The sequence below is a fragment of the Symphodus melops genome (genome assembly GCF_947650265.1).
Source record: "Symphodus melops genome assembly, chromosome: 8".
Lineage (NCBI taxonomy): Eukaryota > Metazoa > Chordata > Actinopteri > Labriformes > Labridae > Symphodus > Symphodus melops.
Window position 1 is genome coordinate 26,856,587 of NC_136698.1, and position 12,969 is coordinate 26,869,555.

General features: G+C 43.8%; 2 protein-coding genes across 3 annotated transcripts in view; one reads left to right on the forward strand and one right to left on the reverse strand.

The window, feature by feature from the left end:
* Positions 1-3,933: 3,933 nt before the first annotated feature.
* On the forward strand, positions 3,934-6,238 carry rasl11b (RAS-like, family 11, member B). The gene is made up of 4 exons (XM_079350519.1): positions 3,934-4,134; positions 4,246-4,302; positions 4,410-4,486; positions 5,212-6,238. The coding sequence occupies exons 1-4, from the start codon at positions 4,020-4,022 to the stop codon at positions 5,704-5,706; spliced, it is 744 nt and encodes a 247-aa protein (XP_079206645.1). The 5' UTR covers positions 3,934-4,019; the 3' UTR covers positions 5,707-6,238.
* Positions 6,239-9,875: 3,637 nt separating this feature from the next.
* scfd2 (sec1 family domain containing 2) overlaps positions 9,876-12,969 on the reverse strand; it is a 112,901-nt gene continuing 109,807 nt past the window's right edge. For both annotated transcript variants that reach the window (XM_079350806.1, XM_079350805.1), the window contains 2 exons: positions 12,321-12,440; positions 9,876-10,302 (listed from right to left, as the gene is read on the reverse strand). In XM_079350806.1, the coding sequence (XP_079206932.1) occupies positions 10,222-10,302; positions 12,321-12,440 (201 nt within the window). In that variant the 3' untranslated portion in view covers positions 9,876-10,221. The remainder of the gene's footprint in view (positions 10,303-12,320; positions 12,441-12,969) is intronic.

A 12,969-nucleotide genomic window follows, 5' to 3' on the forward strand; every position in this document is an offset into this window, starting at 1 on the left:
GCCCCCGGGGGGGGGTTTTAGTGACGCTGCTGTGTAGCAGGCGAGGCCCGCTCGGGAAATCAGCCCTCGCTTATGTGTCAACAAGGACATCCTTCTGAAAACACCTCCACCTGCCCCCTCATCCCAATTACCACCACATTCCTCTGCTTCCACTGAATACCCCAAATTCTCCCAGATAATTGCCCCCACCCAACACCCCGGCTCAGAGATTACCCCCCCTCCCCCCCCCCACCCCCCTGTTTGACCCTCTATTGTCGCCTGAGTGCGAGCGACACTCTGATCCTAAAGTCAGGCCTTGTTCTGCCCTGTCGTGGCTGTAATTGCCCTCCTTGACTCAAAAGGTATTTTAATCCACCTGCAGAAGATTCCCTGAGGGAAAGTGCCAACCTGCAGGCGTAACACAGAGGATTATTATTAAATGTTTTATGATACATTTCTTCCTCTCTAACCGACTGAGGTTGCCGTGTCCACGCTGTGATTCATGCCGTGACGTTTCAGCAGCGTCTTGTGCTTAAAAACAAGTGAATCCTGGTGTTTTGTTGTCGTTGCAGCACACCTACACATCACCCTCCCATTAGCTGCCATCATTAGCCTTCTTCCCCTTGTTGCTAAGGGAGGATCAAACTTGATGCTTTTCATCTTTCTGTGACACAAATATGCCGCAGCGGTTTTTGTTTGTGAGGATACAAAACGGTCACGCCTCATTCGCAGCGCTCTGCTCTCTAAAACGAGGACACAAGCAAAAAATAATTAGCAAGAAAAATATACGTGTGTACTTCAAATGAACAAGGACGCATGTTGAACGCACTTGAAGGTAAGTGAAAATATCAGGGGACAAAGGACTGCAAAATGAAATCAGACTAAAAACAAGAAGATAAAGGTGAGGGAGTCCGTATGTAGGTCAAAAGGCTGAAATAAAAGAAAATGAAAGAGCAGTTGTTCGTCTCCCTTTCATAACCACGAGTAGCTTTTCATTTAGATCTCCTTTTGATCTCTGGAGGGAGTTTCTAAATATCTGTTACAAAGCTTGAACTGATTTTTATACATTGGTTTCCGCCCTTTTTTTTTTTTTTTTTACAGTTTTATGGCTTTTAAATCTTGCAAGATCGTCCTTTTTCTTGCTCCTTTTTTTGGTTTAGTGTCGCTGTAATTTTTATTCTTTCTGCAGCACATTGAGCGTCCTCTTATAGCTACAGAGGCTGACGAAAGTTAAAATACTTCGATGGCCTGAGATGTCCTTGGATAGAATTCACAACCTCTGCAAAGTGAGAAAGTGTTTTCTGTTTTTAACCCTGCCTGGTTTTAAGTGTCTGACACTTTGCTCTTGTTTTTAATGCTTCTGTAGCACCATAAAAGATGCATTATAAATTAAATGTATTATCAGCTTTCTTATGAAGTCTGATAGTGTTTTCTAATATAGACAAGACTCCTGAAAATATCCACAAAATGTCACGCGTGAGCTGCCTGATACATTTCTTTTACCCCGCATTTATCAGTTTTATTGTCATCAGTTCGATGGTAAATTCTCAGGATAACGACGGAGTGACCTGAGGTGTGAACACAGCTGGAAATATTCTGGAAAATTCACCCCAAGCGAGTACGTAGGGATGCCGATGTTTACGCCACATGACTGCGAAACGATCTTCATACATAAGGCCCTTTCACACTCTTCTTCACCACTCGTTTATCTGATCCTGTGAAGATGTCAAAGTTAACTTATCTTTGATGTGAATGCATTTAGTTTAAAATATCAAAAATGGTTTGTGGTACAATTAAAAGATTTTAAACTGTTGAATTCACCAAAGAAAAACCCAGCGTTGGTGTCCTCAGATGAAATGGTTGAAAATCTCAAGAAAACAACAGAAACGTTGTCGTTACGTTGAGACATAAAGGACGCACAGCATGTCCACATTTAAAAACACAGAGTCTACAGAAGAATCTGAGGGAACCAGTTTGCATGTTGTGAAATTCAAGACTGTGTCACGGACACGGATTGAAAACAGGGAAGGAGGACGCAAATGGACGCAAATCTTGAATTTCCCTCGGGATCAATAAAGTATCTATCTATGGAGGTAAAACAAAGAAAACAAAGCTTATTAAAATAAAAGGCAAAAACAAAACTTACTCAAATGAATCCAAAACGTCCAGAAAGTCGTGCGGAGGAAACGACGGTCAATCCAGGAGCAGAGGGAGACAAACTACAGATTACTGACAGATAACAGTGAACTGACACAGAGACTAAATAGACATGAGGTGATCAGACACAGGTGAGACTAATGAGACAGGTGAGGACAATCAGGGTCATCGAGACAGGAGGGAAACACGGAGAGGCAGGAAACCAGACAACACTGAAAACTACAAAATAAGACAGAAGGCACAGAAAGGTACAAGGAGAAGATACTACAAAATAAAACAGGAAACACTAAAATAACATGAAACAATCAACACTAAGAAACATTACCACATAGAAACACTAGGGGGGGGAAAATAAGACAGGAAATCAAAAGTAAATCATGACAGACTGAACAGTATTTACTCCCATAATGCATCTGGGGTACACCCTGTGGTGTGGTGACTTGTGTGTGTGTGTGTGTGTGTGCACACCTTAAAACCAAGCTCACGAATCCTGAGCACTAATTTCATATTTCAGCTCAGCTGCCTGTCATCAACCCTCTTATCAAAGATACATACCAGAGGGTAATCACAGAGAGACTCCACGCCAAAATACCTCCGAGCACATGAGCACCAGTGACAGACGAGAGAGGGAGAGAGAGAGAGAGAAAAGAGAGAGAGAGATAGAGAGAGAGAGGGAGCAAAAATGGGACAAAGAGACAAGGCAGGTGTTAAAGTGTTTGGCACGTGAAACAGAACAATCGTGTTTTTGTGAAGCAGTTGAAAATAGAAACCTGCTCTGTTGCGATTCTATTGTAAAAATTTGTGTCATGGTGGAGAAAGAGCTCACTGAGAGAATGAATACTGTTTGTGTGTGTGTGTGTGTGTGGGGGGGGGGGGGTGTGCATTTGAACATCAGCAGTCATTAACCCCCTGTGTGGACACTTCACAGATGTAGAGGCATGCCTGAACAGGTTACTGGCTGCAGGATCAACATCGTCCCATCAGAACAGAAAAGTGTTGAGAAAGAAAGAAGAAGAAGAAGAAGAAGCAGCACGATTTGTAGTTTTTGGGGGATTTTAGAGAAATATTGAATAGTAAAAAATAAGTGGGTTTAATTTTCTATCTTGTCACGGGGGAAACTAAATAAAAAATAAATGTGGGGGTGTGTTATATGTGCTTAAGGCTTCCATAGTTTTTACATGTTTTTATACCATTAGTCAGAGTCAAGTTGGACCCTCGGTGTTAGTGCCAAGATGCAAGAACACATAAATCATAAATGTAAGAATTCATCATTTGTTATGACTTTTTTTTTTTTTTTTTTACAAATGATTATGATTATTATGATTCTTATTTTTTTTTTTTTTTTACAAATTATTATGATTATTATTTATTTTACTTTTTTTTTTTTTTTTTTTTTACAAATGATCATGATTATAATAAAGTAGCTGCTGAATGATATCTGTATCTACATAAGATAACCTGAACATTAGAATTAATTCTTTAACTCATCAAATCTTCCCGTTTTCTTCCACACAGGCTCTGACAGAGACTGTGTGTTTTCAGGACGCCCAGTTGGAAGTCCCACCTGTTGCAGCAGCTTTTCCTCTGTGTGTGTGTGTGTGTGTGTGTGTGTGTGTATTGCCTTCACATCCACGTGTAGGCGGGGGCGCACGAGGAAGGGGGGATTCTCAGCGTCCAATCAGAGGTGTCCGTCGCTCGCTCGCTATAAAAGCCGCTGTGCGCGCCTCTCCTGCAGCATTCAGTCAGTGAGCTGCAGCTTCTGGTCTCCTCACCTGGACTTCCCCGTCTATCTGCTCTCTACACAGACATCTCCGGGGCTGTGATAGGATTATTACTTTGAAGACTTTTTTTCTCTTTTCTGCATCTTATTGGAAGGAAACAAAATGCGTCTCATCCAGAACATGACGACCATCGCGGAGTGCCCGACACCGGAATATTCTGCGCTCAACCGGGTCATTAAAATGGCTGTGATTGGAGGCAGCGGAGTGGGCAAAACAGGTAAGAAAGCCCCTGTGATTGTAAAATCATCTAGGTGGTGTTAGATGGATTTAATGGTTGTTTCATCCTGTCTCAACAAGGTCTAAATGTCATCCTTTGTCTTTTTTTTAGCGCTCGTGGTGAGATTCCTGACGAGGCGATTCATCGGAGATTATGAGAGAAACGCTGGTGAGTAAATGGAGCAGATCGACTAAATTAAGCCTTTTTAAATGAAAGAGAGAAAAATATATCTACGACTTGGTATTAAAAGTATTGTTTGTCTTCTGTGTGTGAAGGTAATCTGTACTCCAGAGAGGTCCAGGTGGACTCGGAGCAGGTGACCATTCAGGTCCAGGATACTCCTGGTGTCGAGGTAAGATTGTTTTTCAACCATCATATAGTTTTATATTCCCAGAGTTACACCTTAAAATTAGCTTATACATCAAGGATAATCCAACACAGTTCACAGTCAGGCTGTTTGAGCCTCTCCTGACTTGGACAGAGTTCAAACCCACTGACGTGTGTGTGTGTGTGTGTGTGTGTGCGCGCGCGCTCCTGAACTCAGCCCTTCAGTCTGGCTGTCTAATCTCCCGTTTAGACTAATGGATGTCTGAGACCAGAGTCCTGGTCCAGACTCCTCTGTCACCCACACCTCAGCTTTCAGGAGGAGAAACCTGAGAGCTGCAGTCTGCATCAGTCAGCACTGAAGAGCGCACACACACACACACACACACACACACAGACTCAGGGAGCGTTTAATCGGGTCTGGATCCTGGTGAAATGTTTAGTCTCAGGCAGAAAAAGTTTATATGGACACTCCTCCACATTCAGACAATGTCCATATCTGTTTTGATAAAGTACCAACAATTCTTCACGTTGTTCATGTCGGGTCATTTCTTGGATATTTGTGCAGAAGCTTTTAGTTAAAATATGATGATGTTTATTTACTCTATTTAAATAACAGATTATAGAGTTAAAACGTGTGGAAACATTTTGGCAAACTCACCAAGTCCAGTGACTAAATGACTCATGGATTCATCTCCACCTTATTTGATTTGTTTGGTTTTAATCAGTCTCTCTCTCTCTCTCTCTCCTCAGATGACGGATAACTGCGTCAGCCTCCCTGATCATGTCACCTGCTCGATCCAGTGGGCGGACGCCGTGGTGCTGGTTTACTCCGTGACCGACAGAGGCAGCTTCGATCTGATCGAACAGTTGCATCAGCTGGTGGTCCGTGCGGGCGGCGCCAACATGCCCCCCGTCATCCTGCTCGCCAACAAGTCTGACTTGCTGCACCTGAGGCGGGTTGACTCGGAGCAAGGCCCCCTGCTGGCGGGGACGCTCGGCTGCTCTTTCTACGAAGTGTCTGCCAGCGAGGACTACAGCCAGGTGCACCACGCTTTCCACCGACTGTGCTGCACGCTCGCCAAGCAGCCTCCCCCTCCCGCCTCCTCCTCGAACGCAAACTCTGCCGCCACAGAGAAGCGACGCTCCCCTCTCATCCCTCGACCCAAGTCTCCAAACATGCAGGACCTGAAGAGGCGGTTCAAGCAGGCGCTGTCGGCCAAGGTCCGGACTGTCACCTCCGTGTGAGGAGGAGGAGAATCTGAACGTGGTCCAGAGAGGCTGGAAGCAGTGAAGGAAAAACGACAGAGGAGACTTTCTCCACTGACGTCCTGCAGCGATCTGTCTGAGGAGGACGAGTGTGAAAGTGGAGGCCGATGACCTACGTGCCGTCTAACCTGCAGGTCGACTCGCGAGAGAGAGGAGGGTCAGACGGAGAAACGACACCTGTGGAGGTGCTGAAGCTCGGCCTGTGTGAGCTTAAAATCACAAACTGTCACTCTCCCAGCAACCGCAGCGCACGAGGACTTTGCTGCGTATTTTTAGCTGCCATTGTGTCGTTCTTTATTCAGCATGCACGGCGCCACTCAACACTGGCGTTACTCAGTGCGTCAGTCAGTTGAATGGAGGTACTGAGTCTGCGTGTTCCATCCAGAATAAGGGGAGAACACGCAGTCTGTAGCATGTGGCAGTTGATCACTGATGCACTTTAAAGAGGATTTAATCCAAAGGTCATATTCTTATTTATTTTTGTTCACAATAAAATGATGATGAATGTAAACGTGTCGTCTGTGGTCGATCATTTCAGTGACATTCTGATAAAACGTCCATGTGAAGTCTCGGCTGATGAGTCAGATAAAAAGGCGGTCTGACCCTTTAATCCATCATGTGTCATAACGAAAGCTTCGATAACAGAACGGCATGAATCAGATTGGAAACAGAAGCATGACTCTGCAGCACAGTCGCACAGTCTCTGACCCCAGAAAACCTATAAAACAAAAACAAACAAAAAAAGCCAGTCGACTCTTTTTTTTATTATTATTATTTTTTTAATAGGAATTCTTCAGAGAATTGGAAGCTCCAAGAACATTCAGAGAAAATCACATTAAGCACTTTTCTAATAAAGCTTGCAGAGGCCTGTGTTTATTGACAACCCGGAGCCTAATCAGTGAAAGCTGAATATCCTGTGTCGGTGTCAGGAGAGATCAGCTCTTCAACATTTATCACAGCAGAAGATAGATAGATACTTTATTGATCCCGAGGGAAATTCAAGGCATCCTGTATCAGTATACAGACAGGCAGGACACAAGACATTAGTTACAATACACACCCGCTGCCCCCCCCTCCCCTCTGTATACAATAATCCCCCAAACAAGATTTAGGAGCCCCTATGTGACTAAGAGTAAACATAATTACAGGTTAAACCTGTGCAGTTAGCATTAGCATTAGACTTAAAACTTATATAGTATATAGAAGAACAGAGTTAGAGTTTGTCATCCCCCTCGGATCATAAAGAAATTTAGGGAGTGGTGAGAAAATACTGAACCTTTTCAAACCGTATGTTCTGTAATCTGTTTGGACAGTTTCCAGTTCGATTCATTACAATGATGACCAAAAAAAAAGTCAAACCAGAAAAAGACGGCTTACTGCCAAAGTTACACCGTGTTTAAGTCATCGTTCTCCTTCATGAAAGAAGTCACATCTTTAAAGCCGAGATGTTGATGTTGAATATATATTTTCTTTTTGTGTGTCACTCCTCTTTTACTGAACTGCTTTTTTAATAATCTCTCTTTCAAGGATTCCTCTTTGCACCCTCCCTCACAGATCCAAAAAGCCTCCTTGCCTTCCTAAAGGTTCATTTAAAGGCTCTTGGGTTGTTTTTTCTGCGTCACTGGAAGAAGGACAAAGACGAAGAAGGACAAAGACGACGGAGGACAAAACAGAGAACTCAGTGAAATGCTTTCAGTCTCTCCATGTTGGAGTTATTCTCTGTGGACTCAGGTGTGTGCAGGTGGAGAAATGACTGAGCTCTTTAGAGCTTGAGAGTTTGAGAGTTTGAGAGTTTGTGTGTGTGTGTGTGTGTGTGTGTGTGTGTGTGTGTGTGTGTTAGGTGTGAGCAGATTGTCGGCCCAGGCAGACGGTGTGAATCCGGGTGTTAATTATTCTGCTCCTCTGTCCATACGACGTGTGGAGGTGTGAATGCTCTCTAACAGAGTGCACGTATTATCCGCAGCACAACAGCACGCCGCCGTCTGCAGAGCACACTTTCTCTTTTAATGAGTTCACACACACACACACACACACACACACACACACACACACACACACACACACACACACACGCCGGGCTTTTAACACAGCCGGGTGGAACCGACTAACAAGCAAGAGGGCAGGCGGCCGTGTTTTTTTTTTTCTCACAATGTAGTGACATTAGTTTGCTTGCAAGCGTAAAGCTGTGTGATCAAAGTGAGAGGAGAAGTCTCCCAATAAGGAAAAGTCCACAATGCAACCTCAGTAATATGACACGAGAGTCTGCGGAGGTTCAGAACAGAATCATGAAAGCAGGTTGATGTTGATTCAGAAATGTTCTGGTTCTGAACTGAGCGAGGCTGCGAGCTGGCTGAAACATAAACATGGGTTCATGAAGAAACGTGCAGATCTGTTAAAATGTGTCTAAACTAACAACAGGGCACAAAAACAGTCAGTCATGATAACAAACGGTTTTTAAACTTAGGAGATATTTTTCATTTATTTTTAATAATTATACAAATAATAAACATCATTAATTACACAGGCCTGACTCAGTGAAATGCATCACTGATGTAATATCACTCCAGATGTGTGCAGCTGTTATTGGCTTATTACAACATGAAGTACAAAGGAGCTTTGTGCAACTCGCTTCTGATAATTAAACATCAGCTACGGAAAAAAAAACCCCATTGCTGCGAGCGTCCATGTTTTTTTTTTTTTACCACGCTTCATCTTTTAATCTGCTTTATAGATTTTATATTGTTAATAAAATTGTTATGTAGTTGTGTAGTGTAGTTATCACACGCTGTAGTTTGTTCAACTTTCATAAAACGTCAGCGGTAGCAGCAAGCAGCGGAACTTCCTGACGTGGTTAACGTCGCCATGGTAACGCCGGGCTCCACCAATCAGAGACCTTACTGTGAAAACAGGAAGAACTGGGGAAGTGTAGTTCTCGTCTGGATGGAGATCGTTTGATTTGACTGATTTGTATGATGAGATGCAGCCTTTGATGTGATGTGACAAATAAAACTTTAAAACACCTGATCGGATCTGTAATTTAGTGGTCCAAAACTCTATTAAGATCTGGGGTCAGTTCAGAAAACATTTTAATTTGACAAATATATGTAGCTTCTCTCCGTTTAATCATCTTTTTGCACCATCCCTAAAATCAAGGTAGCGTGGGAGGGGGACATTGGAGATATAATACCAGAAGACGTTTGGGAAAACACCATACAGCGTATACACACATCTTCTCTCTGTATTAGACATGGTCTGATCCAGTTTAAGGTTGTCCACAGGTTGCATTACTCTAATGACAGACTGTCAAAACTTTATTCCAATGTCACACCGAACTGTCCTAGATGTCAATATTCCCCTGTTTCTTTGGGGCACATGTTTTGGTCGTGTCCCTCTCTGTGTGGTTTCTGGACCTCAGTCTTCCAATCGCTCTCAGCCATACCTGGCAAAACACTGCAGCCTGACCCTTTGATAGCCATCTTCGGTGTAGTTAGGGATGAGCTAAAACTATCTCGCCTCCACAAAAAATGCAATTGCCTTTGCATCGTTGCACGCCCGTCGTCTGATACTACTGAACTGGAAGGGGAAGAACCCTCCTGCCTTTGTTCATTGGATTAGAGAAGTAATGTTGGGACTGGCCCTGGAAAAAAATTAGGTATGCAATACAAGGATTTAAGGATAAATATGAGAGCCTGGTCACAGTTCATAACTTATATCAAGAGTCTGCCTGTGTTTGCTTATTGATTCATTTTTATTTCTCTCCCTCACTATGACTGCAGTCCTATTGCTCTCAATACCAAAATGCTGACTGTTGGAAATTCTATTATTTTCTGTGTCAGAAATGTTGGTGTTATGCCCATTATATTTAGTTTGATTCTTTGTATATATTTTGAGTCTTATGTTGTGCATTTATTTAATTTTTATTGTTTTTTAGTTTTCGTTTAGGTGTGTGTTTCCCTTCTTTTGATGTATTGTTTGCCTGTCGGCTATGTGAGTGCTTAAGTGGACGTGTCTGTGGGGATGCCACCTGGAGTGGGAGGGGGCACAACTTTTGTAAGAAATATCTAACAAATGTCGTTGTTCTGTTCATTTTGCTTTGGAAAAATTATAAGTAAAGTTGTTAAAAAAAACCCAACAACTTAAAAACACTCTCTGAGGAATAATTGATTTTATTGTATTGACATTTGATGCAAACAAAACTCGTATTCTTCTCACAGATTTCTGTTTGGCAGAAGTCGAAGGATTCCGTCTGTCTCTACAATTTCTCTCCACTCGCCTAAAAATAAACCCACTTTTACATTTTAACACTTCAGAATTTAATCAAACTCACATAAACACGACAGGAATGTTTCCCTCCTTTGTGCGCTGAATCTCATTACTGATTTGACATTCACACCTGCTGAGGCGCACAGAAAACGGTTTTTTGTGGTATGCGTGTGCTTCCACGTGAGCCTGCGCGTGCGCTTCCACGTGTTGGCCGCCGTTCAGACGCCGATATCAAGCGTGGCTTTTTGGCGAGGCGAAGAGCAGCTCGGCGATATCGGTCGGCCGCAGTAATCTGGTGGATAAAACCAGCACCTGGAGCGGAGCACAACACAGAGTCAGTGAGGTTAAAACAGGCGGGCGGTGTGTAACCTCACACCTGTAAATGAAGCAGACGTAGCATCAGGGTGAGGAATGAGCACGCCGGAATCAACAAGGCTCGTGTGTGTGAACCAAAAACCAAAGACATCCTGATGAGTTTGAGTATTTGATTCACTCTGCAGGATTTCCTGCTTCACTTTCTGACACGTGCAGAAAATCCTGCAGGATTTTCTCTCCATGAAAATGTAGCTGCAGATGCTCGCTCTTTTCGAGTTAGCTCTCCAGCTAAAATGAAACCCCCCCTCAGTCCTCTTATGTTGTATAACAAGGCAGCTCTGTTTTCTGCAGAGTGTTGCCTTAACTTCGGGTCGGCATCTAAACTTGGCAGAAGGTTTTGTTTTTGGTGGCGGCGGCGTCGGGAAAGGCTGCAGGAGGATTTTACCCCCCGAAAGCAGAGCAGAGTTTCCACAGACGGCGACTGTCATGCCTTTTCTACAGTGTGATCTGTGTGTGTGTGATCTGTGTGTGTGTGTGTGTGTGTGTGTGGACGTTAGACAGTGTGAGCTGAGGTCAGTGTGTGTGTGTGTGTGTGTGGGCCAGCGTGTTATTGTATAAGCTTCACTCTATGCAGTTCTCCTGATTACAGATGGAAGACTTTTATCCTGGCCTTTCATTGCCTCAAAGCCTTTTATTAAGACAACCCCCCCCCCCCCCCCCCCCACACACACACACACTCATCTGCATGTGCAGACTGTGTGTGTAACAAGTACTCACACAAACAGATAATACACCTCATGGTGCCTGTTAATTCATGTGATGATCAGATGGTGATCTGAACCACCTGTAAATGTAGGTCAGTCCATTCACCCAGTGTGAAATGTGTCTGACGGGGGGGGCTGTTCAAACCCCCCGACCCCCCCCCCCCTCAGGGTCACCTAAATGTGCCAGAAGCACTCCTCATCTGTATCGCTTCACCTCCCTGCAGCTAGGAACACTTATCACCACCCAGTTCAAAATGGTCACACAGTTAGATTGGGCTGTTCGCTCTGCTCTCGGTTAACGTATCAATACACTACGGATCTACTTTTTTATATGTTATTTAACAATTCACGTTCAGTCGCCATCACATATAAATGTGGACAAATGTTTTCACATAGAACTGAGCCTAAAGAGTGAGAAGAGAAGGAGCAGGTCTAACCCTGCCTTCATGCTGACTCATGGCTCCAGACTGATTTCAGCTCCTGCTTATATCATAACAATGTCAAAGTTTTATTAACAGACTTTAACACATCTTAGATTTTACTGTCATGCAGAGGTGGAGTTGTGTTTTTACTGGCGTGTTGCATCTCTCATAAATACTGAATTCAATGTGCCATCCTTTTGTTTTAGTTTGAGTAAGCAGAGAGAGAGAGAGAGAGAGAGAGAGAGAGAGAGAGAGAGAGAGAGAGAGAGAGAGAGAGAGAGAGAGAGAGAGAGAGAGAGAGAGAGAGAGAGAGAGAGAGAGAGACGCTGTCTTTTTCTCTCATTAGTACAGGCTCAGCTTTAGTCTTAATTATGAAAACCTCCCATTTCTTTTACACAACTTTTTTTTCAGAGGTTTAATGGTCAAACCAGCAACCAGTGCATTCAGGGATCTTTCTTCAAAAGGGACAAAACATGTGAAATAACTCCATCCAGTCCTCTGTTTGAGCTCTTACCACACGGAGAAAATATCCTCTCTTTAATGTTTTTCTCAACTTGTGACATGTGGGGCGGGGCTTATTGCATTTAAAGAGACAGTAACACCAAAACAGAGCGTTCAGAGAGAGCTGGTTTCTACAGGGTCACAAACGTCCTCTGCTGCTGGATTCATGTTATATTCTAATCAAAGCACAGATGGTTCATTTAGAGCACAGGGGGCGCTGTTTGTCTCCTCTTTAATATGGAGCCAATCAAAACTAAAATAACTGAAGAAATGATCTGAAAGGAGTCGAACTCTACAAGTAACCCAGTTAAAAAACATCTTTACCCACCTGAGTCCCTGGTTTGTGCGTGGTTACGACTTCTCTGATGAGTCGAAGCTCAGAGGGCGTGACTCCGCCCACCAGGAAGAGGAAGAGCAGCGGGTTATCGCTGGGATGAGGACGGCTCACCTGGAGTCAGGACAGGAGATTGTGATTGGTCAGAGTATTTTTAGGCCAATCTGAGGTGTCTCTTATTATAGCTCAGACTTTGATAAACAACCCTCTCCATCGACTTGGTGCAGGGAACACTTAATCATTTCCTCTCCATATTATTATCTGTGCCTCTCTCTCTGTGTGTGTGTGTGTGTGTGTGTGTGTGTGTGTGTGTGGGTGCTGAGTCACTGCTCGGCTTGTCCGTTGTGCTGATGCTGATGGGAGTGCGGTTAGCTCCCTGCTCACACAATCAAAGGTTAATGTTGGGGTCTTATCATATGACAGCCGACACGTGGACACGCACACGCTCTTCCTCAGACTCCGACATCAGCACGGCGAAAACCTGCGAAGGTGTGAATTTTGAACAGCAGGGAAACGTGGGATTGGCTGCTGGGGAACAATGGATGTCTGCTATTGGTTCGGCGAGGGACTTTCAAGGCTTGTATTCAGCCTTTGAATGTGAACCCAGCAATCAGAGCTGCAGGGGGGCGGACCTAAGGCGAGG

What these genes read in the sequence shown, in the direction of transcription:
- rasl11b (XM_079350519.1), top strand. Translation starts at nt 4,020, where the DNA reads ATGCGTCTCATCCAGAACATGACGACCATCGCGGAGTGCCCGACACCG. An exon ending in CAGCGGAGTGGGCAAAACAG is followed by an intron (nt 4,135 to 4,245) that starts GTAAGAAAGCCC and finishes TCTTTTTTTTAG; the next exon opens with CGCTCGTGGTGAGATTCCTG. An exon ending in AGATTATGAGAGAAACGCTG is followed by an intron (nt 4,303 to 4,409) that starts GTGAGTAAATGG and finishes CTGTGTGTGAAG; the next exon opens with GTAATCTGTACTCCAGAGAG.